At 49.9% G+C, this 20746-nt stretch overlaps 4 protein-coding genes across 5 annotated transcripts; 2 read left to right on the plus strand and 2 right to left on the minus strand.

The window, feature by feature from the left end:
• The first annotated feature begins 2184 nt into the window (after window positions 1–2184).
• LOC142988318 (coiled-coil domain-containing protein 39-like) lies at window positions 2185–7632 on the plus strand. Its single transcript, XM_076137448.1, has 19 exons — window positions 2185–2277; window positions 2902–3021; window positions 3140–3286; window positions 3372–3530; window positions 3712–3804; window positions 3931–4059; window positions 4324–4515; window positions 4587–4690; window positions 4777–4909; window positions 5096–5290; window positions 5381–5545; window positions 5632–5769; window positions 5861–6069; window positions 6260–6383; window positions 6479–6638; window positions 6726–6832; window positions 7021–7161; window positions 7340–7519; window positions 7597–7632. Exons 1-19 carry the CDS (start codon window positions 2185–2187, stop codon window positions 7630–7632), a joined length of 2625 nt encoding a protein of 874 aa, XP_075993563.1.
• Window positions 7633–9691: 2059 nt separating this feature from the next.
• Window positions 9692–11126, plus strand: fitm1l (fat storage inducing transmembrane protein 1, like). Its single transcript, XM_076137451.1, has 2 exons — window positions 9692–10050; window positions 10433–11126. Exons 1-2 carry the CDS (start codon window positions 9872–9874, stop codon window positions 11073–11075), a joined length of 822 nt encoding a protein of 273 aa, XP_075993566.1. The 5' UTR covers window positions 9692–9871; the 3' UTR covers window positions 11076–11126.
• Window positions 11127–11402: 276 nt separating this feature from the next.
• On the minus strand, window positions 11403–15950 carry trnau1apb (tRNA selenocysteine 1 associated protein 1b). 2 transcript variants are annotated; one of them, XM_076137450.1, is made up of 9 exons: window positions 15761–15950; window positions 15259–15356; window positions 15020–15119; window positions 14230–14282; window positions 13932–14060; window positions 13359–13475; window positions 12798–13080; window positions 12644–12686; window positions 11403–12406 (listed from the first exon to the last, which is right to left on the minus strand). In XM_076137450.1, the coding sequence occupies exons 1-9, from the start codon at window positions 15794–15796 to the stop codon at window positions 12270–12272; spliced, it is 996 nt and encodes a 331-aa protein (XP_075993565.1). In that variant the 5' UTR covers window positions 15797–15950; the 3' UTR covers window positions 11403–12269. The 2 variants fall into 2 exon arrangements, with proteins under 2 accessions (XP_075993565.1, XP_075993564.1); XM_076137449.1 differs by having other exon boundaries at window positions 12644–12689.
• Window positions 15951–16498: 548 nt separating this feature from the next.
• On the minus strand, window positions 16499–20393 carry bpnt2 (3'(2'), 5'-bisphosphate nucleotidase 2). Its single transcript, XM_076137452.1, has 8 exons — window positions 19962–20393; window positions 19607–19679; window positions 19387–19533; window positions 19132–19291; window positions 18764–18859; window positions 18435–18596; window positions 18090–18224; window positions 16499–17923 (listed from the first exon to the last, which is right to left on the minus strand). Exons 1-8 carry the CDS (start codon window positions 20078–20080, stop codon window positions 17793–17795), a joined length of 1023 nt encoding a protein of 340 aa, XP_075993567.1. The 5' UTR covers window positions 20081–20393; the 3' UTR covers window positions 16499–17792.
• Between the last annotated feature and the right edge of the window lie 353 nt (window positions 20394–20746).

The raw sequence follows: 20746 nt of genomic DNA on the forward strand, positions 1-20746 counted from the left end.
GTCCACATGGGGCCGTGAGGTTATGATTCATGATTTATAATGATTATTTAAATGCGCGTTTTATTTTCGTATTTAGCAATAATCAGCTTCATCGATTGAGGCTCCACACCAGCTGATGATGTCAACAACAGAGCCAACATGCCTCAGAGGGAGGAGACACTGGATCATGTATGTTTGGTCTTGTATGTAGGTGAAATAACTTGAAAATAAATGTTTTCATTTGAAATATTGATTGATTTATTCAGGTATTTCTCTCTGACTGCTCAGTTCTTTTCACATTGTTGGAAGACAAAATCTGCCTGTTAACTTGAGTTTCAGAGGACGTCTCAGTAGAAGCAGCTGCTCCAATATTCTGTATGGAAACTGGATTCAAATGGATTATTCATGAACACAACAGCTGTAAACATCTCAGTCTGGTGTCCTAGAGGCATGTAAGCATAGCTACTGAGAGACTGGAGCTCTGGGCCGGCCCTGCAGGATCCACCAGGAAGGAGATCTGTGAAGCTCTGGCAAGGTCGAGAGGAGAACGGAGCTCCTGCCGGCGTGTGCAGGGACGCGTCTGGACAGATGTCTGGGATGTGAGCCCATCAGAGGAGGAGGAAGAGGAGGACGAGGAGGAGGAGGAACTCCTGGGGAGAAGCAGGGGACAGAAGGATGAAGACGTTTCTCATCAGGGGATCAATATATCAATGAAATATGCAAAGGGATTATTTATTTAAGTCAAATAATAATAATAATAATAATGGACACACAAAAAAACACAACATATCTATTAAGCATCACTACACAGGGAAAATCTGTTATTGATCAGAGGCTGCAGACAACACAGATCACCACAATACTGAAATGGATGAAAAATAGATAAACTACATACTAACATGAGTACATATGTGTCGACCTGATTACATGTCAAGTACACGTATGAAATAAAACAAACTTAGTGCTGAGTTATACTTGTTTGTTTATACTTGGTGTGTGCTGTGCTGTTATTAACCTGACCAGAGCACTTCATGATGTCATCCAGCCTCCACACCATCAGCTGGTTGGATACATAAAGATCAGAACGGCTCCAGTGCCGAGCTCAGACCTGTGCAGCCATGAATGAGATCGTGATCATCGTGATCACGTGTCTGGCCTGGGTGGGGGTTTGTGGCGTGGGCTTCGGCTTGTTGAAGACTTATCTCCAGAGAGCAGCCAGGGTGTGCAGAGCCTGTCGGAGGAAGAAGAGACGTAGGCCCAAGCTCTGAGGCGCTCGGCCTGACGGTGGCGCTGTGATCACCGCCTCGTTTATGTTTGGGCTGAGAACTTTGAATGTTTCTGATTTTTTTTACTGGATTTGTCTCCTTTGCCACCACTGAATGTTCATGATGACTGTTTAACAAAGCTTACACACAAATAAAGCTTTCATTTGATGTTATTCACTATTAAAGACCCTGATGCTTTCTGACTGTGGCCCCTCTCTTGTATTAAAGAGGGTAGGCAGTAGCTCAGTGGGTAGAGCTTCCGCTTGGGAACCGGAGGGTCGCCGGTTCGAGCCCCTGCCGAGGTGCCCTTGAGCAAGGCACCGAACCCTCAATTGCTCCCCCCCTCTCTGCGAAGGGTGGTAATGTAATGTAATGTAAGTCGCTTTGGATAAAAGCGTCTGCCAAATGCTCGTAATGTAAATATATCCTTCAATCATCCACTGACTTCACTTATCAGGACTTATTGTCATTGTTAAATAAGAATCAAACTTCAAAACTGAAAGCCGTGGCTCCCATAATGCACCTCTGCATGTCTCCTGTAAGTAAGAGTGCAACCTGCCGGTGTGACGTCATGCACTAAGCTGTGACATCATCATGAGGAGAAACATTGTCAGATAATCAATCAAAACTGAAGCTTATTTGAACTGAGGGGATTAAAAACACTAATTTCATAGGTTTAGTGTATAAGTGAGTCAGACTGCTGCTGCTGTGACTCTACACACACAAACACACGTCTCATGCAGCTCTACCTTCTGAAGGAGACGTGTGATGACTTCATCCTCACAGGGGAGCATGATGTCATACCAGCCTCCCTGCGGGGGGCTTGACATCATGGCTGTGTGGAGGAGATGAAGTTCTCGCCGTGGCACCTTGGAAATATATCTGGAGGAAGAAGAGGCTGCAGCTGTTTGCTTTGGTTTGGTTTCAGGGACAAAGAAAAATGGCGAGCGCTCAAACTCTCTCGTTGCTCAGGTGGGAGGATGAGTTTAATTCGGTGGAGACCAACGCTGAGAACAAGGCGCTGATAGAGAAGGTGTGTGTGTGTGTGTGTGTGTGCAGCTTACTGACATGGAGCGCCTCATATCAACTTCAGAGCCCAGCAGATCCATCTACTCATCCATCCTCCAGAGCCGCTCCTCCCCTCAGGGGGGGGTTGGTTGGTTCCCACCCCAGCGGTCACTGAGCACTGACCAAATCACAGAGACAGAGACACACACACACACACACACACACACACAAACACACACACACACACACCAACTGAATGTCTTGCCTCCAACATGTCCCACTTGTCTGTAGCCTGGTTGAACATGTGGAAGTTTAGTATTCAGTGTTTAAACAGTAATCGGCTAAAAAAATGAGCTGGAAGTCGTTCCAGGTTGAGCTTTGTTAGCAAATCTTTGATTGTTTTGATTTCAGAAGTGACTGATTCATTCAGTGAGATGGAACAGACGACAGAAACTGAAACAGGTTCAACCTGTGAACAGACTTTACAATCATGTCTGCACAACATCCAACTGATCCACCGCTCCATCTGTCTGACCGCTCTCCCTGTCTGACCCCTCTCCCTGTCTGACCCCTCTCCCTGTCTGACCCCTCTCCCTGACTGACCTGACTCTATACTCTGCTGATTCTGGGCCCTCCTTCCCCTCTACAGATGTATCTCAAAGAGGAGCAGTTGATGCAACTGGAGAACAAATGTGAGACGAACAAGGAAGAAATCCAAGTCATGACCGACCTCTACCAGAACTTCCAACGGGAGCTGAAGAACATGGGGGTTGGTCGGAGCTCAACATCACGTCTCCATCATGTGCAGCACAATGGAGCAGTTTTCTTATTATGAGATTTATAAAAATGGTCAACTCAAGATTCTAAGCAGGTTTTCTTCCACACAGGTGATTTGTTGTGCCAAGGACAGAGAGACGGAGTTAGAGAAGCACCTCACCGCTCTGGAAGAGAGAGAGACATGTCGACTTGTGCAGGACTCCAAAAAGATGAGGGAGGAGCGTCGGACTGTAGCAGAGAGGAAGGCCGGGTTTGAGGTCCTTTACATCCCAGACCAGTACAGTCTTTACTCTACACAAACACAAGGGACCACCTCACAATAACCTCTCACCAAATCCCCAGAATAACACAGCCAAGGCCGAGGAGAAGCTGGAGGCCTTTAAGCAGCAGATGACCTGGACCCAGCTGACCCTGGACGCCTTTTTGGAGGAGTCGGCCAAAACGGATGAAGAAACCATGGCCATCATCAAGTACACTCAGCAGGAAGAAGAGAAGATCAAGGTCAGCAGCCTGATAAGGAGACAGATCATACTAACACTGTGTGTGTAAAGTACATGATGACATTCTGTCTCCTGCAGCTGTCACATCACATCTGATCAATAGAAAAATCAATAGATTCCATTTGGGATTCTCCAATGCATGATGAATGAAACTAACAGCTTCACTCTTTCCCCCGATGCAGTCCCTCACCTTCAACATCGAGAAGACGACGCACGAGGCCAACGGCAATCACAAAGTGTTTGACAAGGAACTGACAGAGACTTTAGCCATGCAGGTAAGAACACGTACTCTACGTCAGGAGGGAGGTGGAGGTCCTCATCTGCAGACCCAGGTTACATCACTGAGCACATCCATGACTCCTCCGTCAGCACCATCACACCATCTTCTGCTCCGTCAACAGATGGCTTTGGATAAGACCATGGACAGTCTGCAGCAGATCCACCAGGACAGACAGCAACTCATACACCTGTGGGAAAAGACCATCGACCAGAGGAAGTGCAGAGACGCAGAGATGCAGCGCTGTGCAGTGGTAAACTTTACTGCTGACACGCACACACACGCACACACACACACACACACACACACACACACACACACACACACACACACACACACACACACACACACACACACACACACACACACACACACACACACACACACACACACACACACACACACACACACACACACACACACACACACACGTACACGTACACGCACACACACAGCAGTACACAGTATGTGCACAGTAAGTCCTGAACAATACAAAGCATTGTTTTCTTCCTTACAGAAACTTGCCCAACTCAACCAGGACTTCAGGGAAAAGAGGGAGACCCTGAAAGAGAGGAGGCTCATTCTGGAGACCCAGCAGAGGGAAAACAAGGAACCTGAGAAGGAGCTGTACTTGGCCAGGAAACAGGCCGTGAAGAAGCAGGAGGAGCTGAAGGAGCAGGAGAGCGTCTGCATCAGGCTGCAGGATGAGGTCTGTGTAATAAGATGAAGCCTCAGCTGTGATGTATCTTAGTGCTCATGAGTGTTGTTGTGTGTTTGCAGCTGTACTGTGGCAAAGGAGCGCTGAACAAAGCCACCACAGAGGTGTCGTGTGCCAGGTCCCTGATAGCCAGCATCAAGAAAGACATCCGGGAAATCGACAACAAGTCAGTGACATGGTGCCCTAAGTGTGTGTGTCTGTGGGGGAGCAGCCCACCGCAGGACCCTTACATCCTGTGTGTTTGTGTCGCAGGGTCCAGACGGCCAAAGCCAAAAACGAGGAGCTGGAGGCGGAGCTGAACCAAGCGGCAGAGGCGTCACTTAATGAAGAACAGAAAGCCAGCAAGATGGAGGCGCTGGTCAAGGAGCAGCAGCAGGCCATCAAGGTGAGACCTTCTGCCCCTGGTCCACACTGGGAGCCACACACACACACACACAGAACTTTACAACATGGCAGACTTGGGGTTCTGTACAGATTCTCACAGGAGTCGACTAGATGAGAAGATATTTGTCATGTAATATTGTCATGTTGCCACTTTGTGATGCTGTTCTGTGTTGTGGTCTGGAAACAGGACTTGGATCTCCAGCTGCGTCACCAGAGAGACGCCATGGTTAAAGCCAAACAGCGTTTGAAGGACCTCCTGGAGAAGAAGCAGGCTTCCCTCACTGTGATTGCAAGGAGCAAGTGCACCATCTCCAGCCAGGGCAGCCAGCTGCAGAAGCAGGAGAGGGAGCTTTACAAAGAGCAGAAAACCCTGAGGAAGCTGGTAGGACCACAAACTCAGCACCACTCTGACCATCACCGCCACACACAACCAACACACACACACACACACTTTGCTTCCTGTGTTGGGTAGGAGTCTCTGGTCGCTCATCAGAACGGACAACAGGTCCTCCTGCCAGATCAATCCAGCATCGATGAAAAGGAACAGCTAGAGAAGAAGGTCAGCGAGTTGACCAGCCTGCTGCAGGAGAAGAAGAGACTGGACGCCATGCTGGGCACCCTGCTGAGGGAGTGTGAGGTCAGTCTGTGTCTCAGAGCTGCTGGTATAAGTGAGAGTCAGTGTGTGTCATCATCTCACCTGTGCTGCTCTGTGGGGGGGCACAGGGAGGCACTCGCCTCCTGAGGAAAGAGACGGCCAGGAGCGAAGCGCAGAACAGAGATCTGAGGGTGAAGGTGGAGCATCTGCAGCAGCTCAGCGAAGCCAACGACAAAGAGCTCAACAACGTCCAAATCCAGAAACAGGTGAGAGCTCGAGGGTTAGGGTCACACAGCCAGGGATCAGAACAAGGCTGGGGTCAGTGCTGATGTTCTCCCACGTCTGTATCTCCATCAGGAAGCCATGGTGGAGTACAACATCATGAGGTTTGAGACCAAACGCTTCAGGGATCTGCTGTACAACAAGGAGGACAGCCTGCTGACGCTGGAGAGCAGGAAGCTGAAGCTGCAGAGGGACATAGAAGAGCGAGAGGAGGAGGACAAAGTCTACAAAGAATCGCTCAGCAGGCTCATCAAGATCTGTGAGGACGAGAGGAAGAGGCTCAGGTGGATCATCAATACTGATTATTGGCCGGTTCCTGTCACATATTGTCAGTTTTGTTAAGGGTCAAGAGAATATGGGATCCGTTCATGATGTTGATCAGCACCTTACTGTTTGGTTCAGAGTCTTTCTGCTGCTCGTCCACTGGATGAATTGTTTCATAACGACTTCATTTCCTACCTGTCTGTGTGATAGTGTTGAGCTGAATGAGCGACTGGCCAAGGTCGACATGATGAAGAACCGGTTTGAGATCTTGGCCATTTCCATGGCGGCTCCTGAGGGCAATGAGGAGAAGTCACAGATTTACTACATCATCAAGGTGAGAGGTCCTCAAACGCACCACCGCACCGTCACGCACGTTACGTCACACACGTGACGTCACGTGAGCACTTTTCAATCAGCACTTTTCATCAGGCTGTGCAAGAGAAGGAGGAGATCGACCGGGTAGGAGAGCGCCTGGCCGCCAGAATACAGGAAGTGGAGTTGCAGAACAAAGCCATGGAGAACTCCATCCAACTGTTCAGCGACAGAAACACAGCGTTCCGTAAAACCATCTACAACGTGACCAAGTCAGGTGAGACTCAATCTGCCTTCACTGCGGCACACATTCAGCTTTCTGATTGGGACTGAAGCATAAAGGTATGGATCTGTTTGTATGTAGGTGCAGAGCATCAGGAGAAGCTGAAGCTGGAGGAGCAGCTGAGAGCAGCTGAGGAGAAGCACATCTACAAGAAAGGACAGATCCAGCAGCTGCAGAACAACATCGAGGTGTGTGTGTGTGTGTGTGTGTGTGTGTGTGTGTGTGTGTGTGTGTGTGTGTGTGTGTGTGTGTGTGTGTGTGTGTGTGTGTGTGTGGCTCAGTAGAATGACAGGAAAGGTCTTTTGTGGCTCCATCACAAAAACGCATTACATGACAAGCAAACCTGACAGAACATTGATGGCGTCTCTGTGTCCAGGTCCTGAGAGACACCATGGAGGACATCCTGCAGGACGAGACGCCTGAGAAGCAGAAGGAGAGATACAAGCTCTCCATCATCACTAAACTCAACAAAGAAACAAACTCCAAGAGAGAGAAAACGGACCGAGCAAAGACGAAGGTTTGATATTCAAATCATGTGTTTAGTTCTCATTTGTCACTGAAGAATCTTGACGTTTCTGCAAAGCTTCATTTGTGGTTAGAAGCTAAAGCATGGATGAGATGATTCATGATGCCAGGGATCCTCACTGTAGCTTAGAGCGCCCTATAGTTGATCCGCTGCTCCCTGATGTCTGCAGTGCTCCAAAATGACCAGAGAGATCCGCTCTGCAAAGAACACCAGGAGACCCACGTCAGAGGAGAAGATCATCAGGCTCAGACAGTCCAGAGGATCGGACAAGACTTTCCACAACATGCTGAGAGAGATCATGGGGAGCCACTCTGGCCTCAAACCGGTGCTACAGAGACACTTCAAGCAGGTAGGACACCACACACTCACACAGGATTAAACTGTACGTGTTGATGATGTCACTCTGCTCTTTGCTCTTTCCTCCAGGCCAACCTGACGCTTCCAGCTCCAAGTCGGAAATAAGGGGAGGAAGGAAGGACAGAAGGACTCAAGCTTCAGTCCAATACTTGCAGAAACGTGCTGCAGCTCCATTGTTTGTTTGTCTCACTTGCAACTTTACACTGAAGTCCAAACAGCACATTAGTTAGACAGAGATTCTTCTTTGCTCATTTCAATTGTTGATGTCCAGTAAAAATGCAGTTTGTAAATTGATTCAATTCTGATAATCACTGATCTATTTTTTTTGTACACATTTCTGTCGGTTCACTTCATTTACTTACTTGTTTTCCCCCCTTTGCGGGTGTAATGACGTCATATTTGATTAAAGTTCAGAGCGAACACAGAAATATGTCTCCTGCAATTCAACCTTCAGCCAGCAGAGGGCGGCATGTTGAGATGTTAGATTGAGTCACGTCACTCACAGGGCTACAAAAACTCAATGAGTGAAATGAAACACACACACACACACACACACACACACACACACACACACACACACACACACACACACACACACACACACACACACACACACACACACACACACACACACACACACACACACACACACACACACACACACACACACACACACACACACACACACCAGCTGGTCAGGGAGCTCAGGGGACACCCGGTGATCTCATCTCACCCAGGTTCACATTTCCAGTGGCATGAGTTCGTTGCCATGTTGGGATGCAAACAATGAGTCTCAAACAGCTGCGTCATGGGGCGTTCATGGTCCTGGATGGTAGATTGGGATTTGTACGTTTGAACTCGTTCGGGTACGTCAAGTCTGTTTGTGCTGCTTCACAAAACACCAAACTATGAAGGACAGTGTGTTAGGCTGCCTCAGGTCTGTAAAGCTTTGACACACTGCCCCTCTGTGGCCATACACGGTACTACACAAGGGTTCTATATAAAGCTGCAGTCGGTAATATGGACTTGGCTGACATGAAACCTCACGGATGCTCCATAAGCTCCTAACAGCCCCGTCAGAGCCCAACGCCTCAGAACCTGCTGTGTGTGTGTGTGTGTGTGTGTGTGTGTGTGTTGCCCCTCAGTGATTGACAGAGACGGCTGCAACAGCTGAGTTTCAGATCAGATGCAGTGGAAAGGTTACTCCTATTAATACACACACACACACACACACACGCAAACACACACGCAAAAACAATGCAAACTGATTTCCCATTGTTGTTGCTCATGAAATTGTGAGTTTTCTGTCAGGGTGCGTCTGTTTGTCCTCACCTCAGAGAGTGTTAACGTCACACAGCCTGACTCCCAGGCCAGCACATCATTGCTTTGACCTTTCTGTGTCCTTTGACCTTCTTCACAGGAGCAATGTGACACCTTGGAGGCTCGGGGGGAGGCATGGCAGGTTGTGTGTGTGTGCGTGTGTGAGTCAGCAGAGGAGAGGAGCTCCTGTCAGCCAGGAGACAGGAGGAGGACACGCATGGACAGGAGGGACATGCAACACGCAGGCAGACCATGAAGAGGGCCGGACGGGAAGGACACGCGTAGACACCACAGGGAGAGGAGACACAGGAGGGACAGAGGAGGGACAGAGGGGGACAGAGGGGGGACACAGCAGAGACACATGCAGACCTGCAGGGAGAAGACGGGAGACAAAGCCACATTCAAATTTAAGGAAACAGAATTCTAACAGATTCATGTTCCTGTTCCTCATGCAGGTAAATAATCAAGCATTTTAGTTTCCAGTGTGACCCTGATGTGGTCAGAAAGGACACGTGTTCAATAACAATGTTAAATAGTCAGAACACTCAGTATGATGATGATGATGTCACTGTTGATGGTTGGGTTCTGAGCTCAATTCATTCTGACTCAAACCTTCATCTCTCTGCAGAAACCAGCCGCCTGAGCCTGAGCGTTGGCGCTCACACACACACACACACACTCAGGCAGTCAGATCCTGTTCCCTGGACTGAGACGTCGTGTTATTTACATGCCGACAGGATTGAGGAGCGCTGCAGATGAGTTTGACCCCGTGCACACATTTGGAGTGTGTGGAACTCTAGAGGCAGCTGCTCCTTCACACACGCATGCAGAGCCAACTGGGTCACTCAAGACCTGCATGGACCTTCAACCAAGAACCTGAAGGAGTTTGTGCACAGCGAGCGTCTGGATTGTTGTCGTTTGCATGAAGGATCTGTGGTGCGTTCAGGGACATCAGCACACAGAGTGAAGGTAGGGAGCTGGTGCTCAGTCCAGATCCAAAGAGAAGTCTGCTTTGGGGGTCCAGATGATCCTCAACACCGTGCTGGTGGTCCTGACGGACCTGGTGGCCGGTCTCCTGGGCAGCACTCTGTTCCGCCGCCACTTCCACCTGTTGCTGTCGGTGGTGGTGATGTTCGGCCCGGTGCTGAGCCTCTGGGTCTCCCAGCACAGCATCTTTGCCAAGAGAAGCCACTTCCTGTACAGGTAACACCACTTCCTCTCCCTTTTCAGCCTGCATAAGCCAAAATGAATCAATGAGAACTGTTTTAGATTGAACACATGACGGTGCTGACCAATCACAGCCAGGGACAGGTCCGCCTCCATACAGGGAGCAGGAAGTACAGGTGGGAGCGTTTCCTGTCCCACAAACTCATACAACCACATCCAAACAAACCTTTATCAATGTTAAACTATCTGATGCTCCTCACTGTAAACAAACCAGCAGCAGGACCAGACACAAACATGGATCTGCTTTATTCTATCATGGAGGAAATCTATTGGTGTTTGATTGAAGGACAGACTGAAGCTCCACAGGGACTTTATGTTGAACCTCATCTCTCTCTCTCTCTCTCTCTCCTTCATCCAGGATGTTCTTGCGCTCTGGCTGGGGTTGGACCTGCCTCTTTGTGGGCTCCTTTGTCTTCCTCCTCTCCTTTTCCATCCGCCGCTCCCTCTCTCTCTCCCTCCGCCACCTCTCCCGCCTCTCTGTGGCCGCCGGACTGTGGCTGGCTTTCTGCAAACTGCTGGACCTTCTGGAGAACGCCACAGGGAGCTGCTACGAGTCGTTAGCCGGCAGGCCTGTGGTGGACAGCGGGGCGCCTCTGTTGGTGCTACGAGAAGGAGAGAGCAAGTCAGACTGCCTCAGGGCCGGGATGCTCTGGAGGGGCTATGAAGTTTCTGAAGACGTCTTCCTCCTCTGCCTCTGCTGCCTCCTGCTGGCCGAGGAGACGGCGGTGTTCGGCCCCTACCTGAGTCTGGGCGGGGCCTCAGACGCTCCTCTGAGGATCCTCTTCCTCTTCTGCTTCCTCCTGCTGGGGCTCTGGATCTTCCTGCTGCTCTGTCTCTTGGCGTACTTCCCTCAGTTCCCCACCCAGCTGCTGGGGGGCGCTCTGGGGTGTCTCACCTGGAGGGGCCTGTACCAGGGCTGGTACCGACTGGGACCCAGCTGGTGCTGCCCGGGACGCCCTGGACTGGGACTGCTCAACATCAAGAGTGGAGCAGAGGAGTGAAGCCAAACTGGACATGAGGGTCGCTCTGTAACATGAGTCGCTCTGTAACACGTGTCACTGTGTAGATGTTTGAGTGGATCTGATCTGTGTGTATTAAACGGTGGAGAGTGACAGACTGGTTCCTCGCTCTTCATCCTCCCCACTCTTCCTCACAGCGGCGTGTTCCGGTCTGTTTGGTTTGATTGATCAGAACCAGATGCATGGTGGGGATTTGGGTCTGCTGTGCCTGGAGCCTGGAACATTTACAGATGTTAGCAGAACATGTGCATCCAAACTAAACCTCCAGATGTTTTTGAGCTTTAACATTAAACTCTAATCAGCACTAAGAAAGTTTCCCCTCAGAGTTTTATTGATAAAAATGTCTTCAGAGAGAAAATATGTACAAAAAACCCAACAATCGGCATCAATAAAGGCCAAACATCAAAGTGATCCAGAGCTTCATCGTGAGGAGGAGCAGAGCGTCAGCCTCCGTCTCCTCCAGCAGCTCTGGATCCTTCCTTCAATTCATTCAAAACACGGGACTTTGAGAGATTTGTTAGAAAACGAGTGAGGCGATCGTTCTGTAGGTCGAAGCTCCGCCCCCTGCTGCTCTATAGGACGCTCTGTAGACCAGTCAACGGGTCCGTGAAATGATGCTTTATGAATGACATCATCGGGTGGCAGAGAGCCGAGGGCGGCGGCGGTGCGCTTCACGTGACTGGCGTGGGGGCGTGTCTTGTCTGGTTAAAGGTCCGTCTCTACTCTGATAAAAGACAATAAATGTTTATATGCACGACTGACAACACAAACTGACAGAGTGACAGAGCTCCACCGTGTGACTGACTGATCTATTCTGGTGGTAACAGGTCTCTGACTCTCACACACATGCAGCCCATCCCTGCGCTCCATCAGCTCGGGTCAGATGAAGCGCACCGCCGCCTCCTCCTCCTCCTTCTGCAGCCCTTCGCCGCCTGTGAGCACGAAAGGAAACGTCACCGCAGAGCAAACGTCACCGCAGAGCAAACGTCACCGCAGAGCAAACGTCACCGCAGAGCAACGTCACCGCAGAGCAACGTCACCGTGCTGGTTGAGGCCAAACAGACTGGATCTGTGTCTGTTGCTTTGAGGTGTCGGTGGAGGAGGACGAGTATAAAAACACTACAGGGAGCTTTGATGACGACCGGGGCGTTGATGGGAGGAGGCAGAGCGACGTCATCAGGAGAGGGCGGGGATGGAGGAGGCGACCGAGTCCAGAGCTTCCCAGTGACAGTCCATCATGGCGTCGTAGAGCTCCTCGCTGCGCTGCATAAAGTCTGTGTTCCACTGCTCCACGTCACACTCAGGGATCGGCTCTGGGGAGGAGGAGACAGAGCGACCATGAGGCTGAGGTACATGCACAGAGCGACGCATCACTATGAGTGAGGACGAAGCTACAAAGGAGAGAAAAGTTCTGTCCTCAAATATTCAGATCAATATTAGTGATCAGTTGTCTGGATCAATAAGTTGAACCTTTCTACACTACAGGGCAAAGGGAGCTTGGTGATCGATCAATAACATCCTTATAATGATTACTGATGTCACTGTGTTACCTTCTGTGTGGTCCTCCTCCACCTCCTCCGTCTCCTCCTGACCCTGCTGAGGACAAAGACACAATCATTACTGAGAGCTTAGAGGAGGAGGAGGAAGAGGAGGAGGAGGTGAGAACTCAGGTGAGCAGAGCAGAGCAGCCTGATGATGACGCACCTCCACAGCTCCTGACATGTCAGTGGTGGTGGGGGGCCCCCCCATGGGAGGGGGCGGGCCCATCATGTGGCCCGGGGGGGGGTAGCCGTAGGCCCCGTAGTTGTAGCCGCTGCCGTAGCTGCTGTTGTAGCCGCTGTTGTAGCCGTATTGGTCGTAGCCCCCCCACTGGGGGTAGTAGCCCCCCTGGCCCCCGCTGCCCTGGCTGCCATAGTAACTGGACTGCTGCTGGTTGTAGTTGCCATGGTAACTCTGACCTTGGCCTCCGTGGTAGTTACTCTTTTGGCTGCAAGATGGAGAAACATGAAAGTTATGAGGTTCCTGAGGGGAACTCTGACCTTTGACCTCAACAAGGTAGAGTTCAGTGTCAAACTGATGATTTACATTTGTTCAGAAACACACACACACACACACGGTCTGAGCCACAAGGGCAACCAGACCAGCACCACATTGTGTGTGTGTGTGTGTGTGTGTGTGTGTGTGTGTGTGTGTGTGTGTGTGTGTGTGTGTGTGTGTGTGTGTGTGTGTGTGTGTGTGTGTGTGTGTGTGTGTGTGACGTCCCACCTCTTTGCCACGGCGATGCTCAGCCTGAGCGGCTTCCCGCCCAGCATGGTGCCCTGACATTCCTCGATGGCCTTCTTCTGCTCGCCCTCCTCCCCAAACTTGACGAAGCCGTAGCCTCTGCAGGTCAGAGCAGAGTTAGGCCTCCTCCACACACACACACACACTGCATACTGGCATTAAATAGCCACTTATAATGAGAAACAGAATATAATGCGTATTATTATGGTAGAACTGAAACTTGTTGTTTTACTTTTAACATGAGGTAGCATCACTTGAATTGTGAGTTGCTCTTGCTTAGCCTATATGGGGAAAACAATAGTTTCAGCATAAGACGGCAAGGAAACATTTCTTCAGCCTTTTGGTCGAAAATAGATGAAGATGTACTGCAGCTCAAGGCCCATTTCACTGCTACTCACACACTCATTACACCAAAGACACAACTACTGCAGGAAATATGAAAACATTACTGATACTTCTATAATAACGTTCAAGCCTTTTGTAGATGAACACAGAATTAACAACGGAACGACAGAACACAAGCGGGCTCATAGGACGCCTCTGCGGCCGCCGTACCTGGAGTAGCCGTACTGGTCTGTGACCACTTTGGCCCCCTTGCAGGACGGGTACTTCTTAAACACCTGGTGCAGCTGGAAGTCGTCCACCTCGGACGCCAGGTCGCCTACAAACACCGAGAACTCCGGCCTGTAAAGAGAGGGGCGGAGCGGCCCGGACACGTTTACCTGCAACATGTGTGTGCGGGTGTCTGTTTCTGTGCACGTGTTCTCCTACAGCAGAACCGGGCCGAGCCACAGCTGTCGTCGGCTCTGGCTCGGCCCGGTTCCTGCTCTTAAAGACAAAGTAAAGGACTCACCCTGCTTCGGGCCGTTTGCCGTAGGTGGCATAGTTAAGCTTAAACTTCCGGGGCTGCACAGGGAGAGAAAACAAACACACTGAGGCGTCTGGGAGAGGGGGGGGGGGTGGAGTATAGCTCTGATATTACTGCAAAAGGAGCGTGGCATTATTATGGGTGTTATTTAGGTGTACATACCTCCACCCAGACCAGCCTTTAGCCCATTCCTCAGTTAGTTCCTACCAGAGACTCTATTCAGCTTCAAACAAACTGCACACACACACCTCCAGCAGCAGGTTGGGGTGGACAGGGGAGCCCAGCAGCTCGGGGCCTGGCGGGGGCCCACAGCCTTTCTACTACAGCGCCCAGCGGCTAAAGCTCACGACCGATGCCGACAACAGCTCGGTGCTGGCATCGAAAGCTGAACGTGACCTTTCAACCTTTGAGACGACCTTTTTGATAAAGCACAGAGCCCTGGGTTGGCCTTCATGCAGCAGAGCCCTGAGAGCCCATCAGCTCTACAGTGTGTGGGCTCTTTAAGGGACCATATTCAGATTAAACAAACATTACATTTTATAGTCACGGCCCTGGACAGTATGCCCGCCCCCTTCCCACACACCCCCACAGGCCACGGTAAGACCAAGACTGGTTGAGCTCCTCCATCCACAGTAAAACCAACATAACTACTGCTTGATAACAAATCTAACAGTGGAAGAAAGGAAGGAGGCATTACAGGATCAGTGTTTATATTTATGGATCAATATGAGTGACAGCTCCGGGGCTGAATGGAGGCAGCAGGACCGGAGCTTACCGGGTTTGATCCTGGCACCAGCTTCCCGTTGAGCCTCTGGACGCAGCGATCCACGCTGGCTTCATCCGCCAGCTCCACGAAGCAGTAACCTGCCGAGCCGCTGAGGGGACAGAGCGAGGTGAACACACCGCACACCGAGACAGCACCAGGGCCAGGCCGGGTCCAGCCACAGCACACTGGAGTCTACACAACTACAGAACAGGAAGGTGTGTGTGTATGTGTGTGTGTGTGTGTCTCACCCTGTTATCCTGTGTGTGATGATCTTCACTCCAAACGGTGACTCTCCCATAGCACTGAAGGCCTGTTTGATGAAGCTCTCATCCATGTACGGGTCCAACTAACACACACACACACACACACACACACACACACACACACACACAAACAAAGGATAAATTACACAACACATAACTGTGGTCAGCACCTTAAGGTGATTTAGCGACACAAACAAACAAGGGACCTCATTTGACTGAATATCTGTTTTTTTTTTATACTTTATTCCAATCTCTCTCACACACACACACACACACACACACACACACACACACACACAGGTTAGCTCCGTCAGCTATGTGGACCGGCGCTCTACCCAGCACCTCAGTCAGACCGTTTGTACGTCATATTAAATCCTATTTGACACATTGGTTCTGTTTTGGAGCAGAATGTTCTGGTTTTAGACCCGGAGAAGCGGAGCTAGCTCGTTAGCCTAAAAAGCTAACAGGAGTGAGAGCGCGCACGTACATCACCCATCCACAGGCTCGTCTGTCGGTTAAACATCTTCGCTTCAGGATCCGCACGCAGGTTGATTAATGTTCACAGTCACTGAAATTATTTCACATTAAAAACTTGTCTGCACATTCGCCTCCAACGCCTCAAGTCGTTGTTTTTGCTTCCGGTATCTTCTCCCCGGCGTCCGTGGCGTTGGTGAGCAGCTCATCCTGTGATGCCGCCCCCTGCTGGACGGGAGGCTCACACGCTCCCCTCCATTTAAGGTCATGTTGCTCTGGTTTAACGAAGAAATACAGAAACAAAACGATTGAAGCTAAATAAAGAGAGTCTTTGGAACATTTAAGTAAATTAAATTACTTAGATTCTACCCCCGATATCATTTTTATTCTATTTTTCATTGAATTGTCCATCTGCCCTTGTAAAAGATTCAATCAGACATGAGCAGTATGGAAGAATTTTCTGAATTATTTTTCTGAGAAGACTCAATCATTTTCCAGGACTTCCAGGACAGTATGATCACTGAGTTTGTGTAAAGTTGATGGTAAAGTTTGGCTTGACTCAAATAAATCAACGCATTTTGCAGGGCCCTCTGTATGTTGTCATGGATCTCTATCCTATAGTTACTCTGACCTTTGACCCCGAACCTTCTGTATGTTGTCATGGATCTCTATCCTTTTGTGTATCTTCAGCATGACAATTTACACACAAACATCAAGGAGTGTCACTCTAGGGTAAATAAGACAAACACAATGAAGGTAAAGTCATAAAAACAAACGTTTCTATTGTACATTTGTCTCCCCAGAGCATAATTCTTATACTTTGCAATATTCTCAAAAACACCAACTGCATTCCAAATATAAAAGTTTACTGCATAATCCCAAATTTACCTCCAAACCGTGGAGACGATGATCAGTTTGTAATCTAAGCATTACAGCATCCAAACTGGCCACACACACACACACACACACTATGTACACACATCTAAAGAAGACACAACAGAATATTAAATAACTTTGCAAACTTTCATCAGCTTCATTCAGGCCTTTAGTTACATCTTCTCCCTTATTTGTGTTTATTAAATACAACATTGAAATGGAAATGAAATGAATCCTGGACTGAAAATGAAAATCTCCCTAAGATTAAGAGTGAAGCTACTTAAAGGTGACTTTGATATTATAATTCACAGATCTGACACATTGAAATAAGTGTTTGATCCATGCAGCTGAGATGATTTCTCCTCTGCAGCCTCAGCAGCTCGCTCAGTCTACAACCATGAGTCTGAAAGGTGAAGCAGAAGGTGTCAAAGGACACAGAAAACATAGGAAACGGGCCAAACATCTGGAATGAGCATCAAGGCCGCAAATGAATGTGAATAAATGAAACGACAGTGCACCATCTTGTAGTGTAACACAGCTGGAGAACCAGAAGATCCTGTGATGTCATCGGGGTCGCTGCTGCATCCTCCACAGCAGCAGAAGAAGAAGAAGAAGAAAATGGGTGGAGTCGCCCTTTAAGACAGTGTTCATCGTGTTTGCCTCTTCCCACTTGGGTGACGAGGACGATGATAACAGTACATGTAACGCTGCCAACACATCACTGTGATGAGGATGAAACTAAGTGACACTCCAGAGATTTTTCAAAATTTCATGGAGGTTTGTCAAATCCCTGGAGAGTCACAAAGTGGGTCAAAGGTCATCAGTGTGGTCCAGCTTTGTGCTCCTCAGGTAAACCTTCACATTAAAGTCTGTGTGTTTGTCTCAGACAGACGGCAGGGGGTGTGTCCAGTGTTCACTGTGTGGGTGTGTGGGTGTGTGTGTGTGTGTGTGTGTGTGGAAGAAGATGCTGTGTTCATGTAGAAGAGTGTGTAAGTGTGTGTTCAGAGCCGTTTCAGTTTGGTTCTTACAATCTCAGCGGCTCCAACCTGAACGACTCAAGCTGATGACATCACGCCAGCACCATGGAGCTGGTCCTGCAACCAGGCTCTGTGTGTGTGTGTGTGTGTGTGTGTGTGTGCGTGCGGGGGGTGGGGGGGTTTGGGTGTTCATCAAGCACCGTTTGGGAGTCTCTCCAGCAGGGCCTTGTGGTCCACGCCCACACTGGCCACCAGGCCGCCTTTGCTGAGGGCTGTCCCACTGTAGTCGATGTGCTCTCCCTTTAGAGTGGTCATCTGGCCCCCTGCAGGAAGAGACGGCATTACAGCTGAGCACTAAACCAGACAGCAGCACTAGCATTCCCACTGAGTCACGAATTGAAAACTCTCTAATGGAAACAGTCAATGATTTACAGAACTTTCATCCACTTGGTTTCATCAAACACTCCGGAGAAACTCAAACTAAATTACCGAGTGCAGCCAGCAGGGCGGCGCCAGCACAGATGTCCCACTTCTTTATGAGGGTGATGTGGATGTAAACATCAGCCTGGTCCACTGAGTCTGACTCACCTGGAGGAGGTTCCAACAGGGCAAGAACCTTATAACCTGAGAGAGAGAGGGCGGGGCGGGGCAGAGAGAGAGAGAGAGAGAGAGAGAGAGAGAGAGAGAGAGAGAAAGAGAGCAAGAGAGACAGTGTTAGAGTTGTTCTGGACTTCTGTTTGTCCACTAAAGACCAATGAGCTCTCAGCTCCTCCCTCCTTGGCTCCCTGGTAGTCACGGTGACCTGAAGGAAACGCCCAATCACTGATTACTCACCGGCTCCGCCCGCTTCTGTGATGGACGTGCTGTTTCCAAAGGCTTCCTGAACGAAACTTCTCACTTTACCGGAGTGAGAGCGCGACACAATGACCTTTGGGGCGACGACACTGTAGGAGGAGCGAGGGCGCAGGTTTGACCCCTGACCCACAAACCCCCAGGCTGTAGGAGAGAGACAGAGAGAGAGAGGGAGGGAGACAGAGAGAGAGAGAGAGAGTGTGTGTGTGTAGCAGCGGGATTACAAACTGATGTAAAGGAAACTTGATATTGTTGAGAGTAAAGAGATTCCCAATGGGCGGACACACACACACACACACACACACACTTACCAGTGAAGCCAGTGAAGGGCTTGTGTATGACCCCGATGATTGGTTTCCCATCTACAGCCACACACACCATGGTGGTCACATACTTCACCAGGTCCTCTGCACACACACACACACACAGGAGTGGTGGAGACGAGAGAGAGAGAGAGAGAGAGAGAGAGAGAGAGAGAGAGAGAGAGAGAGAGAGAGACGGGATATGGGAGGAACCGGGAGAAAGAAAGAAGAGGAAGCAAACAAACAGAGATCAGGAACTGATCTGGACACCTGAACTCACAGAGCTTCTTAAAGACACAGTGACACTTTAATAGCAACACTTCTCATCATTACTGGACTTTCTCCACGGTCCCTAAGCTGGTGAGAGCCAAACCCACCTGTGTACTCCTGAGTGGCGTCCAGGGGGTCGATCCACACGGTGACGCTTCCAGCAGGAGCCTCTCTCCCTCCCTCCACCTTCTCAAGGATCTCAGCTGGGATCTCTCGACTCCAGATGGCCGTTTTGTCCACCGTGTTGTCGTGTTCCTCACTGTACACCTGGAAACACACACACACACACACACACACACACACACACACACAGTTAAGGCTGGTCTGGAGCTGGAGACGTCGTCGTGCACACTGAGACTCACCGTGACATCTGGGGCGGCGTTTCTGATGAGGTTGAACATCTTCTTGTGAGACTGCAGGTCGCCCGTTGTCAGCAGCTCGTCTGCTCCCTCCTTGGTCTTGCCCTTTGACCTCTGCTCCAGGGCGTGTCCCTCATGCACTATCTTCACCTGCAGAGCAGCACAGAGGTCAGAGTTCACTCACTCCTCAGATCTCAGCCCCTGAAGTCAGAGAGGTCCTCACCTCTTTGCCCCCCTGGACAGCAGCGTCCACAGACAGAGCCAGCAGCTCCCTCAGGTCCACGGTCCTGCTCCCCCTGCAGGGACCAACACAACATCATGATCAGAGCCTTGGCCTGGTTCTGGTTCTGGTCCCAGTCCTGGTTCTTACACCAAACACTTGATACGTTACATTTGTTTTGTCGTATTTGAAAGGGACCAGAACAACAACAACAACCAACTATGGCTAACTAAACACACACAACACCACACAGCACAACACCACAACAACACAACAGTCGCCAGATTGAATCTCTTCATCCAGCGAGTCTCGTTGTGTTTTTTGTTGTGTTGGTTCCGGTTCTGGCCTGGGTTCTGACCTGAGAGCAGCCAGCCGGGTGGAGATGACCCCCGCGTACAGGTGGTAGATGACGCCGAGCCCCAGCAGGCAGAACACGGCCACACCGAGCGGAGACAGGCGGATCCCCATCGGAGCCATAAAGGAGGAAAGACCCGGACCAGAGGAGCAGAATGTGACGGGGGAAGTTGTGACTTAGATTATCTGAGGCCACGGGCTCTGATCCAGCTAGCAGGCTAAGCGGTTAGCATGCTAACAGCCGCTGTGTTCCGTCCCGGTCCGGGCTCGGTTCGCCCGTCTGCTTGTGACGCGTTTAACGGAGTGACACCAGCCGAGAACGGAGCGATGTGGGAGGGAACGCAGGACAATCACGGCACTGTTCCGTCATTTTCCTCCATACGTACACACACGCAGAGGTCACAGTGGACACCTTCACTTCCGGGTTATCCGCGTCTTGACATTTGGCAAACCGTTTCCGCTCCGTACCGGACCGGAGTGTGGCGAATGAATGAATGAATGAATGAATGAATGAATGAATGAATGAAGAGAGAGAGAGAGAGAGAGAGAGAGAGAGAGAGAGAGAGAGAGAGAGAGAGAGAGAGAGAGAGAGAGAGAGAGAGAGAGAGAGAGAGAGAGAGAGAGAGAGAGAGAGAGAGAGAGAGAAATCATTTATATTTTTTTCCTTTTTTTAAGGGAAAATTTATTCCAAATATGACTCCTCAGAAAATCATATTTCTAAAATCAGTTTGGTTAGAAACAAGTTTGGTCATATTAATTGAAAAAAGTCAATAAGTAGCAACACAAACG

This window comes from Genypterus blacodes, unplaced genomic scaffold, assembly GCF_046128005.1.
Source record: "Genypterus blacodes isolate CSIRO-AG114 ecotype Tasmania unplaced genomic scaffold, CSIRO-AGI_Gbla_v1 ptg000316l_1, whole genome shotgun sequence".
Lineage (NCBI taxonomy): Eukaryota > Metazoa > Chordata > Actinopteri > Ophidiiformes > Ophidiidae > Genypterus > Genypterus blacodes.